Source organism: Apiospora phragmitis (assembly GCF_038363925.1).
Source record: "Apiospora phragmitis strain CBS 135458 chromosome Unknown utg000010l:1.0-9815664.0:1.0-9183399.0, whole genome shotgun sequence".
Classification (NCBI taxonomy): Eukaryota; Fungi; Ascomycota; class Sordariomycetes; order Amphisphaeriales; family Apiosporaceae; genus Apiospora; species Apiospora phragmitis.
Window position 1 is genome coordinate 5,176,378 of NW_027117409.1, and position 23,944 is coordinate 5,200,321.

At 38.2% G+C, this 23,944-nt stretch overlaps 5 protein-coding genes across 5 annotated transcripts; 3 read left to right on the forward strand and 2 right to left on the reverse strand.

Annotated features, from left to right (window-relative positions):
* Positions 1-11,392: 11,392 nt before the first annotated feature.
* On the forward strand, positions 11,393-13,107 carry PG994_011320 (uncharacterized protein; the record flags this gene model as incomplete). Its single annotated transcript, XM_066862729.1, has 4 exons — positions 11,393-11,404; positions 11,632-11,690; positions 11,752-12,566; positions 12,626-13,107. The coding sequence occupies 4 exons, from the start codon at positions 11,393-11,395 to the stop codon at positions 13,105-13,107; spliced, it is 1,368 nt and encodes a 455-aa protein (XP_066711839.1).
* A 635-nt stretch (positions 13,108-13,742) lies between these two features.
* Positions 13,743-15,584, reverse strand: PG994_011321 (uncharacterized protein; the record flags this gene model as incomplete). Its single annotated transcript, XM_066862730.1, has 3 exons — positions 13,743-15,398; positions 15,449-15,515; positions 15,574-15,584. 3 exons carry the CDS (start codon positions 15,582-15,584, stop codon positions 13,743-13,745), a joined length of 1,734 nt encoding a protein of 577 aa, XP_066711840.1.
* Positions 15,585-16,321: 737 nt separating this feature from the next.
* On the forward strand, positions 16,322-18,532 carry PG994_011322 (transcriptional regulatory protein DEP1; the record flags this gene model as incomplete). Its single annotated transcript, XM_066862731.1, has 4 exons — positions 16,322-17,324; positions 17,382-17,451; positions 17,513-17,999; positions 18,056-18,532. 4 exons carry the CDS (start codon positions 16,322-16,324, stop codon positions 18,530-18,532), a joined length of 2,037 nt encoding a protein of 678 aa, XP_066711841.1.
* Positions 18,533-19,052: 520 nt separating this feature from the next.
* On the reverse strand, positions 19,053-19,420 carry PG994_011323 (uncharacterized protein; the record flags this gene model as incomplete). Its single annotated transcript, XM_066862732.1, has 3 exons — positions 19,053-19,135; positions 19,233-19,360; positions 19,413-19,420. 3 exons carry the CDS (start codon positions 19,418-19,420, stop codon positions 19,053-19,055), a joined length of 219 nt encoding a protein of 72 aa, XP_066711842.1.
* An 835-nt stretch (positions 19,421-20,255) lies between these two features.
* Positions 20,256-22,927, forward strand: PG994_011324 (uncharacterized protein; the record flags this gene model as incomplete). Its single annotated transcript, XM_066862733.1, has 6 exons — positions 20,256-20,596; positions 20,826-20,991; positions 21,052-21,182; positions 21,236-21,439; positions 21,498-21,837; positions 21,896-22,927. 6 exons carry the CDS (start codon positions 20,256-20,258, stop codon positions 22,925-22,927), a joined length of 2,214 nt encoding a protein of 737 aa, XP_066711843.1.
* Positions 22,928-23,944: the final 1,017 nt, after the last annotated feature.

Below are 23,944 nucleotides of genomic sequence, written 5' to 3' on the forward strand. Positions count from 1 at the left end.
CTTCTCGTTAAAAAAAGCTTCGAATTACCGGTAGTTTTTTAATATAATCGATATAATATTTAGCTTAAGCTTTTTAATAATAATATATACTTTAAATATCTTAAGTTTATTAAGAGGTTGCTTTTTAAACCGTTATTTATTAATAAAACCTTTTTTAATATATGTTATTAAAGTTAGCTTATTTATTAATTAATTTTAAAATTATTTACTTATAATTAAAGTATCTTTAAAATTATGTCGTATTTTACGACGTCCGTAACATTATACGTAATTCGTTTATAACGTTTTTTAATATCGATTAAAAAATTCACGACTTTTCTTTATCCTTTTTTATTTTCGTAGGTTATAAATCCTTTATTAACGGTTTTAAATCGGTATAAGGCGTTTTTTTATTCGAGCTCGAAGGAATTAATAATTCGTAGTGAAATATAGTTTTTTTCTGCTCCGCTATCGAGTACCGCTTTAATATAAACTCTTTTTACGTTTATTATTAATATAATATATTTAAAAATATTTTAATTATTAGTTATTTAATATAGGGACCTTTTTAAGTTCGCTTAGTATTAATTTTTTATATTCGACGGCGTTTATTTCCCGGCCGATATTTTTTTAAGTAGGTGATAAGCTTTTGTGATTTAGTATTATATCATTACTATTCTTTTTTTCTTTTTCGGTGTGGTGTTACTTGGTACGCCAATAGAGGTGTTTTTATACCTTTCCCTGTATAAAGTATTAGCTTTAATACTTGGAATTCGGGTTTATTAAGTAGCTTAAAGGTTTATTAAGTTCGTTGAGGTTCAGGGCTATTTAACTAGTTTTTAATTATAATAAAAGGGTTTTTTTATCGGTTATATACTCGTATATTTTAAAAATGTTAAGTACTTTTTTTTAAACGTTTATAAGCTCGCGATTTTTTAAGCGTATTTATAGTATTAGTTCTCGAGATACTTTTTTTTATCCCGTTTTTTTAAGTAGTATTATTATAACTATTAAAAGTTTTTTTATATTAATAAATACGCTCGTCGTTTATCCGGTATAAATGTTCGAATCTTTTTAGTATTATCGTTAAGGTATAAGTACGAAATTAGTTATTTACTAATCCGTCGAGGAAATTATCTATTCTCGAGTTTCTTCGCGAGGTGTTTAATATAGGCGTCGTATATATATAATATTTATAAGAGGGTAAAGTATATATCGTTCGTAGGCGAGATATAAAAGTCGTCGTTTACGGTGTAATTTTTATTAACCCTTTAATCGAATCTTGCCGTCATGAGTACTTAGCGTAGTATTACGATCGGCGGGTTAGTCCCCCCGCGGGGTAGCACTTAAGGCGTAGAATTGAACAGAAATGACCGTCTAGTTATTTCCGAAGCTTTTGCTTCGTAGCGCAGTGGTTAGTCTAAACGCACTGTAACACGTAGGTATCTTAAGTCCCGGTAAGGAATACCCGGGATAGCTAACCATTCGTCGATCCGTAAGTTTCGAGGCTGAACAATTTCGTTTACGAGCTCGTTTATTAGTATATTTACTAGCCGTTCGTAACTTATAGGTTACTCCTATTAATTAGTCGTGCCTTCGCTATCGCTAAGGTCGTTATACGTCGAGGTAATTTCTTTACGTATTATTACGACGCTCTAATTACGACTTTCCTTAGTTGCGGGGGCTTTAAGGAACTATTTAGTTCCTTCTTTATCCGCTAGGTATATAGTGTACCTATCTTCGTAATAAGCTATCTAGGATAAGTTGCAGTAACTAGTCGTGGCGCTATTTCCTTTAATAGTTGCTATAGGGGTGCCTTCGGCTCGAGTAGTGTTAACATATTATTTTTCGAGGACTTTTCGAAAATCCTTTTTTAAAGATTAATATTTTAAGGCGTAATACCTTTAATAGTTATAATAAGTAACGTTATTTTTTCTATTATATTTAAAAACGTCGAGGTTTATAAGTCTATAATAATAGTTATACGCCGTGATGTTTTTCGACGCCGTGTTATCGTAGTGACGTGGTCGTCTCGTGTTAGCTTAGATTCGATTAGTTTATCGTTATTGCCCGCCTTGCTTCTCGCGGCGTTACTCGTATATACGAGTATAAATTTTAATAGTAAGCTTTATATATAAAAAGAAATTATTAAAGGTATTAAGCCGGTTAAGTTTATCCTTAACGTTTTTTTAATCCGCGGTAATATATTATAGTTTTCGTACGGTTAATATAATTTAATCGAGCTATAATACGTCGGAATTCGACGGTATAAGAGGCGGTTAATCATTTTTATTTAAGAGTTTCGAGTTCTCTTTCCGCTTATCGCTTTTTATTAGGTTTTTAAAAGAGTGATTTAAAGGCTTATTCGAAACTATTATAGCTTTTAAAAATCTATTAAGCCTTTGTGCGGCATAGTTTAATTTATTAATCGTTTTTTACAAGTTCGTTTAAATAGGGTTCGAACTAAGCGAGCGCCTTATTTTTAAAGAACGAGGTAATGTGGACGACTAGCTAGGTAACGTTTTAGAACGTTTTTTATAAAATCGTTAATAAGTTTAAACTTAAATAAAAAAGCTTTAAAAGTTTTTACTTATTTCGTTAAATAATATTAATATATTAATCTTTATATTTTTTTAAATATAATAAAGGTTTAAATAATATTAATAGCTATATAAAAAAGACGTACATTTTTATATAACTTATTAATATCGTGAGGTATTTATTCTAAGGTATCTTTAATTAAGAGCTCGTTACGCTCTTTTTTAAGTTTAGCGTAGTGGTGCTAGTAATTAGACTTCTTTTACTCGAGTTCTTTAATTCGTTTAGCCAGCGCTTACGGCTTAAGGTCATCGTTGCTATCGTTGTTATTAACCTCTATAGCAGGGTCTCACTAAGCGGTACTAGGGGTAGCGATAGGAATATTTCCTTATCGGACGGTGTTATTAAGGCTAGGTGTAGACATAATTCTTATAAGGCTATTAGTTAAAGGTTTAAATAATAATTTATAAAAATAAAAGTGATTAAAATATAACGAACGTTATCTAGGTTTTAAAAAAACTTAATAAAATATATTTAAGTTTATATTAATAATATAAGAGATTATTTAAATATATAATAAAAGAAACGCCTTACTAATATTATAAATAATAGTATTTAATTTATAAAGTAATAATAAAGGTGGTTTAATAAAAGGATTTATATAATAAAATCGTTAAAACTATTTACTTTATTAATAAGTTAGATTAATATTTAAATTAATTATTAAAATAAAAAATATTTATATTAAATATATAAAGAATATTTATCGTTATATATCTCGTTTCTCTTTTATTAATATCTTTAATTCCTAGGGATTTTAAGGGTCTCGCGAGATCTCGAGAGGTATTAACTTTTTAATTATTTTATCTTTACGTAACTTAAATTAATTATCCGTTTAATTCGTATAGTCTTAGCTTACTTAAGCTTAGCTATCCGGTTTTAATTATCTAGGCCTAGTTATTTAGTTTATTTTAATCGCCTAGTATTATTATTATTATTCTACCCCGTGCTTTTTCTATATTAATTATTATTACGTTCTTAACGAGTTAGTTTATTATTATTAATAAATTATAAATATTAACTAAGTAGGGTTAGCTTATTCTAAGTCTTGTATATATTCTGAGGCATTATAAAGCCTTGTTAAAAGTAAGTCTAGGTCGTATAGTTAAGCTAGGTTATAATAAAGTAATACCTTTTACTTTTAATTAATAAATTATAAAATAAATTATTATATATTAATATTTATATAGTATTTAACCTCTTTAATATATATAACTTAATTAGTATTAAAAGAACTACGTTTTATATTAAATATAAATATTTTAAATATTAAAGTATATTATTTAATTAAATTAACGTATTAACTAGTTTTTAAATTATAATTAAATATATTTCACGCGAATACTTTAATATATTTATTATAATATATTTTAAGGATATTTTAATTTACTTTAAAAATAAAAAGTAATATTAGAAATATATAAAACTAATATTTTAAAAGCTAAAAAATATAAATCTATTAATTAAAGAGTAGCTTACGTTTATAAGCGCTATAAAGGTTAACACTTTTTTAAAATTAATTAATTATTATCGAATTTTTATTTTATAACGAACGCTATTTAAGTTTTAAAAGAAACTTAATAAAACGTATTTAAGTTTATATTAATAATATTAAAGAGTATTTAAACGTATTATTAAAAAAACGCTTTATTAATATAATAAGTAATAATATTACTTTATAACGTAATAATAAAAGTAGTTAAATAAAGATATTTATATAATAATAAGTTGAATTAATATTTAAATTAATTATTAAAGAGTATTAATATAAATTATATTAAAAAGGTTATTATTATATATTTAACTTCTTTTTTATTAATTTCTTTATTATTTAATTAAGTAATACTAAGCTTACTTAATATTATTTCGCTAAGTTACGTTTTATTTTAATATTATATAACCCTTTATTAATTATTTAACTTTATTTATTTATTTTATATTAAATAATCTAAATCGTAGTTTATTATTATAATATTAATTACTATAATAATAATAATATAATATAATAAGGCTTATTATTATAAATAGGTTTATAAACGTTAATTCTTAAGGTAATTTTTTATATTAAATTCTCTACGCGCCTTAACGTATTATAAGGCCGGATTAAAAGTAGGTTTAATTATATATTTAAATTAAGTTAAAATACTATCCCTTTTCTTTTATTTATTTCATTTTTAAAGTAATTAATTATTATAAGTATTAAATATATACCGTTATATTAAGTTTTTATAATTTTTTTTTAAATATATATTTATTATAGTATTTAATTGTATTAAAAAATCTCGATTTAAAGCTAAAAGTTTTACAGCGCGCCGTTATAATTTTTTTTTTAACGATTTAAGTTTCTAAGTTATATTATATTCTCCTTATATTTATAAAAGTAATATAATACGTAATAATAAAAAACGTCGCGAAGTATTAAAAATATATTCGTATTAATTAAGTTTATAATAAGTTAAGCGTTCCCTTTAATTTTTATAACGAATTTAAAAGAAGTATTATCGCTTAAAAGGCGAAAAGGCTTTAATTAAAAAGCGGTTATTTAAATTATAAAAACTTTGTTAAAAAGAAATAAACGAGGTTATTATTCGTTAAATTCGTTTATAAAATTAAAAAGAGATAGCTTGTTTTTAAAACGTAAAGTTAATATAATATAGCCTTCGTTTTTAAAACGCATTAAAAAATAAAAGCGTTAAGAATTTAAAGTCGCGATAGTCGTTTAAATAAACGAGGGCTTCGGCGTGGTAGATTAAAATATTATAAACTTTGTTTTCTTTTCGAATCTTCTCGATTTACCGGTTATTATGCTTTAAATATTTAAAGGGCCTCGCCGGCGTTTTTTAAGTATTTTTTAATAAGTAGTTATTTTATTTAACGAGATATTTTTATACTTATTCGATTTATTTTTTATTATAAATTATTTCCACTATTTATTATATATCGATTTTCGCGTTTTTATAAGCTAATTTTAATAATAAAAGATAAAATATAAATTAAATACGTATTATTTTAAATAATAATAATAATAGTTAAAAATTAGTTATTAAAATTATTTTTATAATTTTAAATAATTCCATTTTTTAAAATCTAGATTTTCGCTTAATCGTTTAGTTTTAATATTTTATTATAAAAATTTAAACGTTTTATTTTTTTAAACTTTAGTCCCTTTAATTTTATTTAATTAATATATTTCTTTATTAGTTCTAAATAAAAATCAAGTTTTTTATAAAGTAATTTAAAATTCTTTTAATTTATTAATTTATATAGTCGCGATTTATATTAACTCTTTTTTAAAAGCTTTTTAATAATTTTTAAATTATACCGATAATTTATTTAAAATAATAAAATACGCGTAGTTTTATTATTCGCATTATTATATATTATAAATAATAATAAAACTTAGCACTTTACTTATAATTAATATAATAATATAAGTTTAATTTATTTATTTAACTTATTAATTCGTTTAAAGTTAATAAACTATAAGTACTTTATATTTAATACCGAGTTACGTTAATAGCGATATTTAAATTATAATAAGAAATAATTTAATTTAATTAAAAATAATACTATCACGACCTGACTTAACAGTACGGCCGGTACTCACCCCTAGAGCGAAACTATAATAACTCGAAGCGTTTCCGAGGTTTTAAGCGCGACTCGACCCCGCCGGTTAACGCGTACAGCCCTACTTATAATAATAGCCCTACTTATAATAATAAAACTTATTATATTATTAATTAATTATTAAAATTAATATTATAATTATACTTAATATTTAATATAAATATCGTGTAATAGTACTTTCGTAATAAATTTAGTTAAATAATATAAATAAAGATAATATATAAGCGTTAATTAAAATAAAGAGAAGTTACGTAACGGATTTCGAGATTTTAACGAGATTTAAAAATTCAGCTCGACGAGATCTCGCGAAATCCGCTAGATCTTTAAATTAATAAAAAAAAACGAGATATATAATAATAAATATTCTTTATATACTTTATTACTTTATATACTTTATATATTTAATATATTTACTTTTAATTTTAATAAATAATTTAAATATTAATTTAATATATTAATAAAATAAATTCTTTTAATAATTTTATTATATAAATATTTTTATTTAAACATTTTTATTATTAGGCTATAACTTTAAATATTATTATTTATTATATTAATAAAGAATCTTTTTTATTATACGTTTAAATATTTTTTCGTATTATTAATATAAATATAAATATATCTTATAATATTTTTTTAAAACTTTTTTTAATAGAGAGAATTTAATAATAATAAAGTTAATTACGATTATTTTCTACGCTTTATTTAATAATAAAATTAGGTATAGTTTTTTATATAACCGGTATTTAATAACTTTAGTTTTATTATAAAAGTTATATTTATTAATTACTTTAATTATAATTAGTTTAAGGTTTTTATAATTAAATTATTTAATAATTTATTTTAAAGTTTTAAATAAGTTTTAATATTTATACGCGGGGTGTTTATAAAATTCTAAAATAAATTCGTTTTAATATTATTTAAAGATATAAATCTTATTATAATAATAGATAAAACCGTATTTTATATAAGTACTTTCGTATTTAATTAATAAAATTATATTTAATAAATAATTTAAATATATCGTAATAATATTTAGTTTTCGTTTTAATTTTATATTAAAATAATTATAGTCTTTAATAAAACTTTCTCTTAATAATCGAGTTATTAGCTTAATACGTTAACGAGATTATTTAATTACTTATTTAATAAATAATAATAAGGTTAAAACTAAAAAAGTATTTAAATTATTATATTTATTATTTATTTAATTTTTAATAATAATAAATGCCGTAAGGTTTTTATAATTAATATAAACCTTTATTAGTTTTAATATTTTATAGAAATAATATCTTTATTTTTTATAAGTTTTAAAAATAATCAATATAATTTATTAATAAATCGATTACATTATTATATTAGCCACGTATTTTACTTTTAATTACTTTTATATAAATTAAACTAATTTTAAAGCTTTAAATTAATTAAAACTATTCTTTATTTAATTCGTTACTTTATTATATAAGAATTCTAAAAGCTATAAAACGAGAAGATAAAAAAGAAGCGATTAGCGACTAATAAAAGCGGAATACATTAAAACGAAGGGCGATTAATAAAAACCACTATAATATATAAAAAGGATATGAAATTAAGTAACGAATTAAATAGAGAACAATTTTAATTAATTTAAAGCTTTAAAATTAATTTAATTATTATAAAAGGAATAAAATATAAAATAAGTTCTTTTTTATATATTATAATTTATTTCGCTATAAATATTATAGTGGTTTTTATTAATCGCCCTTTGTTTTAACGAACCCTTTATTCCGCTTTTATTAGTCGCTAATCGCTTCTTTTTTATCTTCTCGTTTTATAGCTTTTAGAATTCTTATATAATAAAGACTCTTTTAAGTTAAACGAGATATTTTTTAACTTTTTAACACTTAAAGAATTTAAATTAACCTTTTATAAAGTATATATTAAATTTATTATTAAGGTTATTTTATATATTATTATATATATATTTTTTATATTATTTATATTATAATATTTAAAATAAATATTAAAGAGCTTTTTTAATAAATAAAAACCTTATTTTTAATAAAAGTAAAGTATTAAATTATTTATTAAAAATAAAACGACGTTTAAAACTTATAAATATTAGCCGTTTTTAAACGCGATAAGTTAAGTATAAGCGTTTAAAAACATATATCTAATTTATTAATTATTCTATTTAAAGAGTAAAGTATTAAACTAGATATATTAAATTAAAATTTAATACTATTTTTTATAAAAATAATAGAATACGTGGCTTTAAAAGCGATAAAGAATTCTAATTTCGTAATATAATTTATAAATACTTTAATAAATAATTCGAAATTTTTTCTAAATAAATACGTTTTAATAGCGAATAGAGTATTATATTTAAAAGTTAGAGTAAGTAAAAAAAGTAAGGAGGTATATTAAGCGTAATAATGCTATTAGTTTAACTATTTAATTATTTAATAAATTATATTTACGACATTAGTTTACGAAGTAATATTAGTTTTAAATAATTAATAATAGTAAAATATATTAACTTTATATTACGATCGGCGGGTTGGTCCCCCGCGGGGTAGCACTTAGGGCGTAGAATTAGACAGAAATGACCGTCTAGTCATTTCCGAAACTTTTGCTTTATAGCGCAGTGGTTAGTCTAAACGCACTGTAACACGTTATTAATTAATATATTTAATAGCCGTTAATTATTCCTAATTATTAAATTAGATCGATTTCGTTTTTTTATAATAATCGGCGCGTATTATAACGAGTATTAACTCGATTATATTTATTATAAAGCCGGTTTCGTTAAAATTTTATATATTTTCGTTTAAAATATCATATTAATTTTAATATTCGCGATTAGCTTAAACTAACCGAAAATAATATTATATCTTTATAAAAAGCCCTTTAATAATCGTATTAACAGTTTATTCGAGTTTTAAAGTCTAGGTTACGGTTAATAAAGCGTTTAATTTAATATTTATCGACGCGGTCGCCGCTACTTAACTTAAAAAAAACTACTATATCTCTTATAATATTAATATTAAGAAATATTCCTTAAATATTTAAATTAATTATATAATTACAAAGTACCTCTTTTTTTAATTAGATCTAATTTATATTATAGATATTAGATTTCGCGTCGAGGTTCGATACCGCGGAGTCGGTCGCTTAGAGTAGCTCTTTAGCTAATTTGATTCCGACCTTCTCGTATCGCTTAAATTATTAAAATAATACGATCTTTTTTCGATTAAATCGGTATTATAATTATAAAAATATTACGTATTAAAGTTTAATTATATAAGTTAAAAAAAAGAGTGGCCGACTTAATAGTATAATTAATTTAATAATAAACCACGTTAATGAATTAAATAACAAGTGATTTTAATTAATTTAAAGCGTTATAATTAAATTATTTTATATTAAAGTATTAAAATATAATAAAAGTAAACTATTTAATAATAAACTATATTATTAAATTAATACGAATAATATTTTATAAAACAAGTTTTAATTTATAAATAAAAGGTTTGAAATTAATAATTTTAATAAAATAATTATTCTTTTAATTAAAAATAATAAAAACCTTATTTAATATTCTTTTAAAAAATTAAATATATAAATAAATAATTATAAGAAAAAGATTAATTAATTATATTTTTAAGTATAATACTTTATTTATATATAATTATTTTATTTAATATCTTTTAAATAATAATAATAATAATCATTTTATTTTAATTAATTAAGCTTTTAAATTAAATAAATTAAAAATTAAACTAATTTTTTTTAATTATAGCTTTATATTATTATTAATAAAGGTTATTATTATAACCTAGCTTAATTATACGAATAAACTTACTTTAAATATAGCTTTATAATAATTTAAAGCGTATATAAAACTTAATATAAAAAACTACCCCGTAAGATAATACTTATAAACTCGCACCGCTATTAATATAATAATTAATACTATAATATCGTACTATATTTAAAGGCGACTTAATATAAAATAAATAGTATAAAATAAATAAATAAAGCTAAATAATTAATAAAAGGATTACGTAATAATAAAATAAAACGTAGTTTAATAAAGTAATATCGAGTAATTTAGTATATTAATAAAGTAAACCGCTTTAATAATTCTACTATATAAATATTTTTACTTAACTACTTTTATTACTATATTATAAACTAAAATATTATTACTTATTATATTAATAAAGCGTTCTCTTTATTACATGTTTAAATACTTTTTTATTTTATTAATATAAACTTAAGTATATTTTATTAAGTTTCTTTTAAAACCTTAATAACGTTTATTATAATTATAGATATTACTTAAATTAATAGTATTATAATTTTATATTTTAAAAAATAAAATTTAACTTTTAAAATATTACTAGTATTAATTTAATTTAAAACTAATTAAATATATTATTTAAAATTTATAAAGTTATTATAAAAGGGTATTTAATATTTATTAAGATTAATAATAAAGATATAAGTTTTTTAAAAAAAATAAAAAAAGTTTAATACTTTTATAAAAATTAATAATTATATATTAAATTATATAAGTTTTAATTTTTTTTAAAAAAGAACTTAAATTAATTATTAAATAGCTTTTTTAATAATAATTAAATTAAAATAAGTATTAGAAGATATTTTTATTTAAATTAAAAAGCTTTTTAAAAAAAGCGTGTTTAATATTTTTATAAATAATTATAACTTTTAAAGCGTATATAATATATTAAAGTTTAAAGATAATAAATGCTAAATATTATAATAAATTTATTAATTTTATTAAGTTTAATATTCTTTTGAAATTTTAATTTATAATAAATCTTTTAATAAAACTTATTATATTATAAAAATCATTTTTATTTAAATTATATTTTATCTTCTTAATATTATTACATTTAATATATATTTTAACATTTTAACCTTTTATTTTATATATATATATATAAATATAAACATCTTTTAATTTTACTTACCCCCTTAGCGCCTTTACCACTGCTAGTGCTATGCCCGGCCCCACATGCTGTGCCGCCCTCACCTCCTTTCGTTTCCCTCCTAGGAGCTGGCCCTCTCCTGCAACATTAACTATCAAGCCATCCAGCGCTGTGCGCAGAGCTTCAGTTCGTCCTTCTTCATATTCCTCAGCTACTGCATCCACACAAACTCCCCAAACCGCGATTCCATCATGAAGGGCGAAGTGAGTTACCCCAAACATAGCACGTTAATGACGCCTGAAGCAAAGCAATGCTGCTCTGCTCGTGCCAGGCTGGGCTGCTGCTAGCTTTACCGCTTGCTGTTATCACCGACGAAAAAAACCGGCACGCGTTGAAGCAAGACATGACCCGAACCTGAGACGGGTTGAAACCAACCTGTCTTACAACCCGGTTGTTTCTTCAATGTTATTGACTTTTGCTTCACCTTCAGATCCTCCATCTTCACCTCGGCCAGGCTGGTACTCAGCTGGGCAACAGCGCCTGGGAGCTGTAAGTCACCTCACCGCCTTCTCGGAACAGACGCACGTGCTGATGCTGATTTGCACGACAGCTACCTTCTCGAACATGGCCTAGGCATGGATGGCCGACCGGATCCTAACGCCAAGGACATCGTCGAGGGCGGTTCATACGAGACCTTCTTCACCGAGACGAGCAATGGCAAATACGTGCCTCGGTCCCTCTTCGTCGACTTGGACCCTTCGCCCATTGACGAGATCCGCACCGGCGAATACCGAACACTCTTCCACCCCGAGCTGCTAATCAGCGGCAAGGAAGATGCTGCCAACAACTACGCCCGTGGCCACTACACCATTGGAAAGGAGATGGTCGAGAGTGTTATTGATCGCATCCGACGTGTCGCCGATAACTGCAACTCGCTGCAAGGCTTCCTTATCTTCCACTCCTTTGGTGGTGGTACCGGCTCGGGTTTTGGTGCCCTCCTCCTTGAGCGTCTCTCCACCGAGTATGGCAAGAAGTGCAAGCTCGAGTTCGCCGTCTACCCCGCCCCGCGTGTCTCGACCGCTGTCGTCGAGCCTTACAACGCCGTTCTCTCTACGCACAGCACCATTGAGAACTCGGACTGCACCTTCCTTGTCGACAACGAGGCTGTCTACGATATCTGCAGACGCAACCTGGGTGTCCAGCGTCCTGACTACCAGCACCTGAACCGTCTGATTGCTCAGGTCGTCAGCTCCATCACCTCGTCTCTCCGGTTCGATGGTGCCCTCAACGTCGACTTGAACGAGTTCCAGACCAACCTTGTCCCCTACCCCCGCATTCACTACCCCCTCATCAGCTATGCTCCTGTCGTATCAGCGGCCAAGAGTGCCCACGAGAGCTTCAAGGTCCACGACCTGACCTTCCAGTGTAAGTAAACTCCCGAGCCGATCCCGGATGGATGCCTTTTGCTAAACATGGCCATGCAGGCTTTGAGCCCAACAACCAGATGGTGGTGTGTGATCCTCGCAATGGCAAGTACATGGCTGTTGCTCTGCTGTACAGAGGAGACGTGGTTCCGCGCGACTGCAGCGCTGCAATTAGCGCTTTGAAGGCCAAGGCTTCGTTCAACCTGGTTGAGTGGTGCCCCACTGGCTTCAAGCTCGGCATCAACTTCCAGAAGCCTATCTCGGTTCCCACCTCAGGCCCCGAGGATGCTGGTTTGGCCTCTGTCGACCGCTCCGTCTCGATGTTGTCCAACACGACTGCCATTGCCGAGGCCTGGTCCCGCCTTGACCATAAGTTCGACCTCATGTACAGCAAACGTGCCTTCGTGCACTGGTACGTTGGCGAGGGCATGGAGGAGGGCGAGTTCTCCGAGGCTCGTGAGGACCTGGCGGCCCTGGAGAAGGATTACGAGGAGGTTGCTGCTGACAGCTTCGAGCCGGACGAGGGCGAGGCGGAGTACTAGATCGGGTACTAGAGGCGGGTGCCACAACTGGCGTACGTATCTATCTTTGTTTAATACCCCGGCGGTTTGTCATTTAGCCGACGTTGCACATTTAACAGCTTGGACAGTAGTTGCAGCAGCGGCACTGCCGGTTTGCGAGAATGTTGTACTTCTGAAACTCCTCAGCTCGGAATCCATTCTGATGCTCCTGAGCCTTTTTGGTAGTTATATGACCAAGACATCTTGTAAGAGAGGGCTATCAGCCTGCTGCTCGGCGCCTTGTAAATGTTTCTGCCTGTTCAAATAGATTGAGTATCCCTTCTGTAACCTTTTAACTCGTGTCAACCTCGGAAGGGCCAAAGATTACGCCTTGCTTACATGGCTCTTAAATAGCTGTGAGTGATGTGAAGTAAGCGTTGAGGGGGGCTACTGCCTGCCAATGTAAAAGCTTGTATGAATTGTGGTTCATGCTCATCCATGGCCGTGTGAAAATTACTCATTATTGTCATCTCTAGGAAGCACCTTTTACATATCACGGAACGGGCAATACGTGAATCCACCTCACCAGAAGGTCTAGTAGTTTGGTATCGTGGGTTGATGGAAACAGACGAATATGGGGGAATTATGTATTTGGTAGTTTTGAGACATCCAGCGCCTCACCGGGCGGAAGGTTTACCACTGCCCTTTTCCCGCCATTCTGCAGCTCGTTTAGCACCCCGTCCAGGCTTGGCAGTTGCCACCGACTTCTTGTTTTTGTTCCCTTTGCCCTTGCCTAGCTTGAGGTCTCTGGGTTTCCCATCCTTGGCACTCGCCCGACGGCCCTCGAAGACTATTTGTTCCGGTGTTTTAATGGTGTTCAGCGTGTTTGCATTGCTGCCAGTTGCCGGACCGTCATCTCTCGATTTCCGTTTGTCCCCTCTGATCTCACGTTGTTGCCTTGCGGCCCCCGCACGACCAAGCAATCTTCCTGCTCTGCCGGCAAGTGACTGCTGCTCAGGCGTTGCCTTGAACTTATACTTGGTACTTTTCGGCCCTTGTGAGCTGCCCTTGCTGGCCTCTGATGCCATGGCCCCTGCCTTGAGCTTCGTGGACCTCTCTAGGTTCAAGGCTGTTTTGCGTGGATCCTTTGCGCGACTGACGCGCAAGGTGCGTGGCAACATGGGCGGAAATTTCTTGCCTTCTAGTAAGAGAGCGGCTTCCACATGATTCCCGTCGTAGAATTGGACATAGGCAAATCCCTTTCCGACACGGGTTTTAGGATCACGGGGCACACGAACACTCTCAACTTTGCCAGCCGCCTTTTCGAAGACACGCCACAGACCCTCTTCGATATCCGCCGGAACCTTGCTTCGCTTTTTGGTAACCGTCTCCCCTTCGGCGTTGGTTTCAACTATGGTTTCGTCGTCTACGAATCCTAAGTTGCCAACAAAGACGCAGCGGCGGTGATCCACGGGAGTGGGATGTGCCACGCTGTCCACTCGAAGATGGCGATCGAGAATGACTGAGCCATTAAGGGCTTTCAATACGGTCCGAGCCGCCAACAGAGTGCTATACACGACATACGCATTCGTGGACTTGGTGGTTGATGACATAAGGGACTTAGTAATGAAAGCGGCGCGCTTAGGGATGCTACCGGCACCAAAAGCGGTCGACCTGAAGCGAAGGGACTCGATCTTATGAGGCCCGGTTGATTGATCAAGAGTAGATAGCGAGGAACCGAGGTGGGAAAGGAGCTGCTTCTTGGCTTTGGTAGAGTTGATGGCCTCGGCAGACACGTTGCCAAGGAACAGAGTGCGGTTCGCTTTGTCGATCTCGGAAGCATCGCCATCATCAGCATTCCGAAGAGACTCGTGAACGATGGGAATGTCGTCTTCGACATCCTCGTCATCCAATACCTTTTCAGGAGCTTGGTCAGTCACAGCCTGACCAGATTCACCCTTACGCCGTTTATCGCCGTGGCTCTTCTCGTCTTCCTCGCTAACCAGCTTGCTCATGTACTTGGATTCGAGATCGTCGTGTATGTCCTTACGCTTGCGCTTGCGATCCTTTTTGCCAAGATCTGAAGTTGCTGCGCCTGGAGATGGATTCGCCACACCCTCTGGCTCTGCGCCTGAGACATTCTTATCTTCGCTGCCATCGTTGAGCTCGTCATCTGTAGCCACGCTATCTTCTTCTTCGGAGTCGAGTTCGCTTAGTGACTCGTCGTCACCGCTTGGAGGGTTGTCGGCGCCGCCTTGTTGATCGGCTTTGGGCCCTTTTGCGGGCAACAACGTCTTGTAGCGGCTGGGCGGTGGTACCTTCACAGGACCAGACTTTAGATGTAATTAGCAGATGGGGCGAGTCAGGTCAGTGGATTGCTTACACTGCTTGCGAAAAGAGCGTCGAGGGCTGGGTCAAGGCGTTCTTTGGAGGCCGCAAGTGTGGCTCTCCTCCTACGATTGCGTTAGTAAACGAAGCCATGCTTAAAGGGGAGACGCAGTAACGTACGAAAGTCCCATATTGTGCAACAAGTCGCTGTAAGGCGACTTTGCTATGCTGCAAACGGACGCGAGGTTGGGCGAATTGGCTAGATCGTAGAAGTGAATGCCTACTTGCTACTTGCCTGCGATCCTGTCCGTTCAATAGCCAAAAAAAAAGTTAAGAGAGGTATCTAATCGAGCGGGACTCGCTATCGATAAGCATGACCTAAACTGCACGATGGCTCTTGGTCCACATGCAGTTATCAGATGTAAGAGAGGTACATGTATATAGGTAGGCAGGCAGGTACTTGACCACTGACCTACCACCGAAAAGTACGCGCACCCAACCACCAATCAGGTGCAACCATTCGCTCATTCATTGGTACATACTCTTACTGTAGAGGTAAACCGACTGCAGGTGTTATCATCCTTGCTTTTTCCCATGGGCGCAACTGGCTGCTGCTGCTGCTATCCACCAACAGAGCACCCTCGATACTCTACCACCACCGTAACAACAATCACCTTCTTCCTTTCCCATTGAGGTGCCTCGCTGCATTTCTGCCAGGCCTCATCTTCCCGCACGTCCTATGGGCCCCGCCATCTTGTCTTGTTGACTTCAACTTGAGTACTTACATGAACGACGAGTCGCACGCACCCAAAGCCTCTGAACAGCGCGTCGTCCACTCTTTGCGACTCCTCCTTCCGCAGTGTCTTCTTGTTGTATCTGTCCTGCGCTCTCCTGCCGACTCGACTTGAACAAAAGGTTCGCTGTCGCAATGACGACTGGGGGCACGGCACCGCCACCTCCCCTGACCATCCCACCTCCTCCCATCGAGCCACTCTCAGAGGACGGGTCCAGCCCTTTGAGCGACGTCGAAGACAAAGACGATGAACATAACGGCTTGAACCTCTTGGCTCAACACCAAGAGAAAAGACACGATACTGTCGAGGACGACGCCCACCTTTCGGATGGCGATCTTTCAGAAGCAAACGACACCGAGGCCGAAACAGAGCGCCTTTACGACACGCCACACACAGCGACGCACCATAGAGACCTGGTCTTAAAGCAAAATGCAGGCGATCACGGCTTTGAACACACACCGACCAAGCTACGAAAAACTACAGCAGCTCACCCCGAACCGGACATGGAAGACGATGACATACTCTCCGAGAGATCTATCAACTCGAGCCCTCCACCCCCGGCAGCGCACAGTCCTTCCCCGCCTGCTATCGAGAAATTACCGTCACCTACCTTAGATATACTCGCTGAAGCTGCCGCCAACCAGGAAGCCGAGGGTCGAAAGAGAAAGCGCCCGTCCTTGCATGCCGCACAGGTTGACGATGCCCCGCCCGTCAAGCTTGCTGTCCCTGCTCAAGCCGAGCAAGCGAAAGACTCTGATGGGGATGTGACTATGGCCGACGAAGAGGACGCTCGATTTCACTCCAACAGCAGGGAACAATCTGCCGATGAAACCCTCGATGCGGTCAACCCCACCGTGTACAATTGCGAGGACGAGCGTGTTGTTGGGCCTGACGAGAGTGAAGCTCGGGATCAGAAAGCGGACGAACCCACATACCGTAAACAAACGCGCAGCGGCGCCAGGCGTCAAAGAGGTGCCGTGGACCCCGAGAAGCGTATCAGGCAGGAAGGGTCGGCCGAAGACACGGGTTCAGGTGTCGCTGCAGCTGAGGACGACGGGACACGGACCGGTGAAGACGACCGGCATCTTGAAGCAGATGCTGATGAGGCCGAGGCTGCACATAAAAACGAAGAAGAACGTAAGACAACCTTAACGGCTCATCTTATGGCGCTGTCTGGACTAACGATAGCAATAGTCGAGCGTAAAAGAACAGCTTATGATCAGCTGACCAGCATCGAGAAGAGGTTTGCTACATTCCGAGAAAGGTATGTTCCGTGGTACTCACCACGCCGTGCCAATCTTCAAATTGCTAATCCACAGTTGCAGGCTGTACGAAGAAAGGCTTGAACAACTGAACCGCGAAGAAGCTATGCTCCGCGCGGACAATCCCACACACCCGGAATACCTCGCTATGATGCAGTGTATTGACTCGAGGCGGGACGAAAAGCTTCGCATCGCAGAGAAAGAGCTCGAGCTGCACCTTGAATCCTTGGGCCGATGGGCAGTTGCCCGGCGCGCTCAGATTCATTCCCAGTTTTACCAAGACGTTCGGGAAGCGCGCGAAAGGACAATGGCGGAGCTTGGCCAGCATTGGTACGCGATACAGCACGAGCGCCGAAAACACGCCAACAACGTACCCGACTTCGGCCTTCGCTATCCGACAAACCAGGCCCAACGTGTCCGTAATGCTCTATCATACAACAAGGAAGTTTCGATACTGTCAGGGGTAGCCAAGTACGAAGGCATGCCAGCTGCTCCAGACATGAGCGGCGCATCCATGCAGGAGATGGAGGATGATTTCGACGCCATGAACGTGAGTGTGAGCCCGGAGTGATCGGCACTGCGAATGACTTTGCTGAAAATATGTAGCGTGGGAGACAGCCGGCGCCTCTGCCCCAACAGGTACCGCGTCCTGCATACGTGGATTATGGAAGCGTCTCCTTTGGACACGGGCTTGGCGCCGCTGGTCAACAGTTCTTGGAGCAAACCGCCTGGGCCAATCCGAACCATCCGTCCAATGCGCACCTCCTCCAACGGCAGCACCCAGCACACCATGACTCACGAAGGCGAAGCCCCCTTCCTGACGGCTCAAATGCCTGCCGACACTCTACCCAACCCTCGCATCCTTTCTCCTCGAGCACGTCGAATCATGGACCAAACCAGCTATTGAGTGAAAAGCATGGTGCGCGGTTACCATCGAGCTCACCCGAGGTTGCGCGTGCCGCAAGCATGCTAGAACAAACTAGTGCTCGAAGTCGCAAGGCCGCCGCCGCCGCCGCCGCCGCCGCCGAGCAAGCGACGGCGATCAAGCGCGAGACCGCGCTGCCAGTGGGCAATTACCACTGATGGCTTTCGATGGAACTGTATACTGCGACGGGACCACCATGATACGTGGCAACCGACACTCATTGTAGCATTTGAAGCGGGATTTGAACAAGAGGTATACCCACGTCCCTTAGGACCCTGTTTACGGATTTTGGCGTTTTGCTCTTCAAGTTGAATGGACTGCCATAGTATCTATAAATACATGCTATCTGCCCACCCACTGCTAGGTGCAGTGTGAGGACGAGGTGTCCCGGCTGCACCATGGCCCAAATCACATTGCTTTTCACAGTAACCTCATCTGAGTAGAGAGACGTGAACATGCCCGTAGCATGCAGCACCCAAGTAGAGCAAGCCCTATATACAACAACTCCACGCGAGGGTAGCTCGAACTGGAAAGTAGACTCGACTGTAGTGTGATGCGAATACGAAGCCTTTGCCATAACGCCAGACCTGAGATGCTGTGACTACTGGCGCGCCTAATCATGTAGCCTCTGTATGCACCGATTATAGATTTCTGAACCTGGGCCAGGTCGAGGCCGGCTCATTTCTTGGCAGGTCGTGGCGTCTCAGGGACCTTGACATCCTCGAATTCGTCCTGGCCAATAGCTCGGATCGTGTATACATCTGATATGGGGAAGCCCCTAGTGTAAGCACTTCTACCTTTGCTCCCGGTCCTTATGTGCCACCAGCCGAGTAGATATGGAATGGTGTCAGGACGTACAAACACCAATAGTCAAAGCAGCAATTGCCGATCCCACGACGGCATTTTTGAAAAGGTAAGGTCTTCGTGCGCGGATCAGGGCGGGTGACTGGCGGGATAGCCTGTCATAGTAAGAGGAGCTTCCAAGACTGTGATGTTAGGTTAGAAATGCCATGTAGCCATTCCGACGCAGCGACATACCCAGGCATCTTTATTAGGATTGGGCTGGAATACGTGGGGTGTTTTGGAGATAATCGAGTGATTCCAACTACTGGCTGCGTACTAGCCCTTGATTAGCAGTGTAGAGCACCTACGTGATAACATAGGTAGGCTACCTTGACAAATGGTTACGCGGCGGAATGGAAGGTGATTTTGCGATCCAATGGCAATGAGGATCTTCTCGTCATGCAATGAAGAAGCAAGCTACTATGCTTATCTGCATACATTCCCTGTAGTTGAATAAGCGGCTCCTACCTACCTAGTCTATTCAATGAGACCCATTTGTAAGTAAGTAAGTACCTAGGTACCTTCCACTAACAGCCTACCTACTGGACTCAACTTCTTTCAACCAAACAGGAAGGGTCGACACGCGATCCTCAGGTTCGGCTCGAGGTTTCTTTCAACCCTCGCGAAAGCAGTACTATTTCCGTTTGGGTGTTTTCATCCATCCGCCATCTTGTCTCGGCCATTGAGATATGCTGATCAATTCATCGTCGCATGAATGATCCCAATCTAGTGCAAAATCCCCCAGCGAGGTGGAGATTGCCCATTGTTCCAGACTGTGCCAGACTATACGCGCTTTTTGTCACAAGCTCCGGTCCCTGACATCGCTATTTTCACTTCCATACCTACCTACAGCATCGCCGCCATCGCCATCACCACACATAGCAGGCCACGCCACAGACTGGTCCGATTAGTAGCGACAGACAAATTCGCGCATCGCGCCCATCCTCGTTTGCACCGTTTACACCCGCGATCCTTCCGTCGTCCATCCTTCCCGAGCTAAGGCCTCTCCCCTGCGCTCTGCGCCTCCCGCTGCCCAGCATGGCAGCTTCAGGCCAGCTCTCGGTTCCCGACCAGATCCGGCAACTCGAAGGAGCACGCAAGCTCGTTCTGGGCGACGTGAGCTATTACCCACAGGTCATCCAGGCGACTTTGCCCATAATAGGGCCTACAGCGCAGGTCGAGTTTCGCCGATGGGGTGCCGACTTCCTTTCCGAGGCATTTGCGACGCCAGCCGTCACCTTATCGCAGAAGGAGACCCTGTCTCTCTTGGTGTTGGAGACGCTGATGTCGCTTGTCCAAGATCCAAAGCAAGACCCAATGGTATTACGCAGCGTCATACAGACAGCAGCTAGTATATATCCGCTGGCACTCAGATGGACGTAGGTAGGCCCTTTCTCCATGCTCCCCGCCTCGCATGACTTCGTAGACCTAGCCTCTCCCTCGTAGTAGTCCGAATCTTTGCCATTAGCTGTCATGTCGATCCATTGTGTAGGCGCTATACGCTCTTCGCCCTGCACCCACTCGCGGGTTGCAAGGCGCGTCTCGGCTCTCGCCGGGATGGCCCTGGATCTGAAGAGACAAACGTGCTGATATTCGCCCCTACACCAGAATTAATAATCCTTACGATACTGCCGCCTGGGATCACATGTCAGCGATCAAGTCTAGAGTCCTGCGGCTTTGGGACACCTCCCCTATTACTGTTCGCATATGTTGTGTCAAATTCGCCCAACGAGTAGTGCTGGCTCAGATGCCAAGCGTAAACGCGGAGCCGAGGGTAAGATACTATCGAATCAAACTTCCAGATACTCCCTGTGGCAAGCTAACGCATCTATAGAAGAACGACCCGCTCGACGTCTCCTTAGTCATGATACCTTCAGGCCACTCCGCTCTTGATAAGCACAGCCTAGAGGCAGAAGCATCGGGACTTCTAGATCGAATGCTCGGTGTTTTGCAGGACAGCAGCAGGTATGTTCCTTGGACCCCCTTTCCCTCTGAACTGATGTTGATGCATCCTCTAGCGAAGTCCTGATAGTGGATGCAACTCTGAATGCCTTGTCCGTCCTCATTCGGACGAGACCATCGGCATCGAATCGGATACTGAACGCCATCTTCAGTTTCAATCCCTTGAAACTGGCAAGCGTGCCGTTGACGCCAAAAACCAAGGTTATCGTGCGCTCCATGGAGAAAACGACGCGGATGTTGTTAGCTCACTTGGCCAGACGGTATGTTTTTGCGGATGGATATCCCAAGCTCTTAGGAATGAGGAACTAATGAGAATAGCGATCCTCGGAATCCCCATGCCCCACGAATACAACAATATCTTGAGCGGCTCATGGCATCCAAGGCCGAAATGCTGGATGGGGGTAGTAGAAAGCGCGCACACGGCGATCCTGCAAGTGGTCTAGAAGTCAAGCGCCAACGAATGGGGCCTGCCCAGCCTACGTTCCAAATCTCGCCGTTGGGAGCTGGACCCCATTCGCTTGCCGACGTCTTCGCATTAACACAGAACGCCGGATTGAGGACCTTTGATGTATCTCAGGTGCCGGCAGCCTTGGCAGCGAAAATCAGTGTGAACACGATAGCCCGGATCGATACCAGCATTTTGGATCGAGCTATCGAGGTAAGTTGAGTCTCTGTTCCATCTATTTGAACATTTTTGCTGACCGCCATGACTTCAGGGGGTACGAGACCGGCTTGCACGGCTTCATGAAGCTGCGCGGCAAGCCCCCAGTCCAGAGACAACGGCCCTTGACGTCGAGGATGACGATGACTACGAGCCGTACGAGCCGGCCTACGGCCCCGCCGAGAATGATGAGCAGATTCTGAACAAACTCGATTCGGAGCCGTCGTCCCAGAGCCGGGAGCTGCAAAGGCCGGCGGTGCTCAGCTCGTTAGGACTGCCTGCCTTCAAGCTACCTCCACCACAGCCCCTGAATCCCAACCAAGCCGTCAAAGTTGGACAGGGAACTGTGGCCCGCGTTTTTGGCATGATGAGCGGTCTGGGCGACCCGGCCATCCGAAGAACAAAGATTGGGGTAAATCGGCTTGCCGCTAGCTCCTATGACCGAGACGCCTGGATCACGATTATCACTCGCCTTGCAACTCGGTCCCCCGCCGGACTGAACGGGGTCTCGGTGAAGGATGAAGACGAGTCGGCCCCAGCCAGCGGCACGCACTTGGGCAACTCGATTCGCGAATCTCTCTATACGTACGTGCTGGAAGACTTCCGGAAACGGATCGATGTTGCTGTGTCATGGCTCAGCGAGGAGTGGTACAACGACAAGGTACAACAGAAGTCGGCCTCGGACCCTGGATCGATCCCGTTGCACTACGAGAAGTGGGCTCTTCGTTTACTGGATTCGTTCCTACCTTATTTACACGCACAAGATAAGGTGCTGACCCGGTTCCTGAGTGAGATTCCGGAAATCAACGCTGCACTGCTGAGCCGGGTGAAGACATTGTGTCGTGATCCCAGTATGATTACGTTGGCTCTCACCAGTCTCTTGTATCTGGTCATGATGCGCCCGCCCGTGAGAGAGGTTGCTCTGGACACGATGCAGGATATCTGGCTAGAGTACGAAGAAGCCAGACCGTCGGCGGCGAGACACCTGGCCAAGTGGCGGCCGACATTCCTGGAGGAACAGAAACAAGCAAGCAAAGGGAGTGGTCAAGTGTCCGTGGGCGCGACAACAGCCGCTGTGTCGACGTGAAGGGTTCGTGAGCGCTGAACAGGAACAGGCGGGTTCTCGAGATAGACAGAGGGACACTTCACCCTATGTACTTTAAGGCATTCATTTCTTTAGAGGGCTGGCATGAGATAGTTGTGAGACGGTTGGCGGGCAATCATGAGCCGGAGTAGTCATGGTATGGGCGTTTGGGACAGCTGAGATGCCATAACCTAGTGTATTATTGTATGTGTGTGCATGCAGGCTGAAGTGGTCTTAAAACGGACTGAGTCAGGGGTTCGGTAGCGCAATCCCAATCCCAATACAGCACAACCCACCACCCGCCACCTAACCTACACACAAGGCTTGCTCACAGTGATGGAAAATCCAGTCCAACGGGCGTGCATGAGATGAGCCCCACCGCCCTGCTACAGAGGTGCATAATGTTTTATTTGCAGAGTTTGGCCGCAGTCAAAGGATCTATTTCCTATAAAAGGGTTACAAGCAGGTTTGCAGTATAGCCCAAGGCCAGTAGTATACGGCGAGGGGCATGTCTGTCTGTGCCTGTCTAAGTGCGTGCAGCTACTACCTCCTCCCATGGGTGAAGTCTACATGTATGTAGGTACTTAGTAGACGGTTGCTGGGCCACCGACAAAGTTAGTAGAGATTTAATGTGTCATTTGTTCTCTTGCACGCACATGCATGTGCTGTTGGTATAGGTAGGTGTCGGTGTCATGGTAATTGTGGCTAGGGGCCTCCCCCAACTAATCAAATCAAGTAGAGAGGTAGGAGACGCGTTTGCGCGTTTTCCGGGGTGCGGGCCTACATACTGGATCGGGCTGCTCGGTCTCCTGAAAGTGAAATCAAATCAGGCGCCCCATTAATGGCTGGCTGGCTGCCTACATATTTGATCGAGTAACCTTAGGCGAGCAAGTAGACATGACATGCATGTTTGCTTCTGTCTCAGTTTTCCATCGGGACTTGGGCATTCTAGACGGTTACTCGCAGAGGCGCATATCGCTTGGATCATAGTCCATCTGCTAGTCCAGCTGCTGGCAGGGT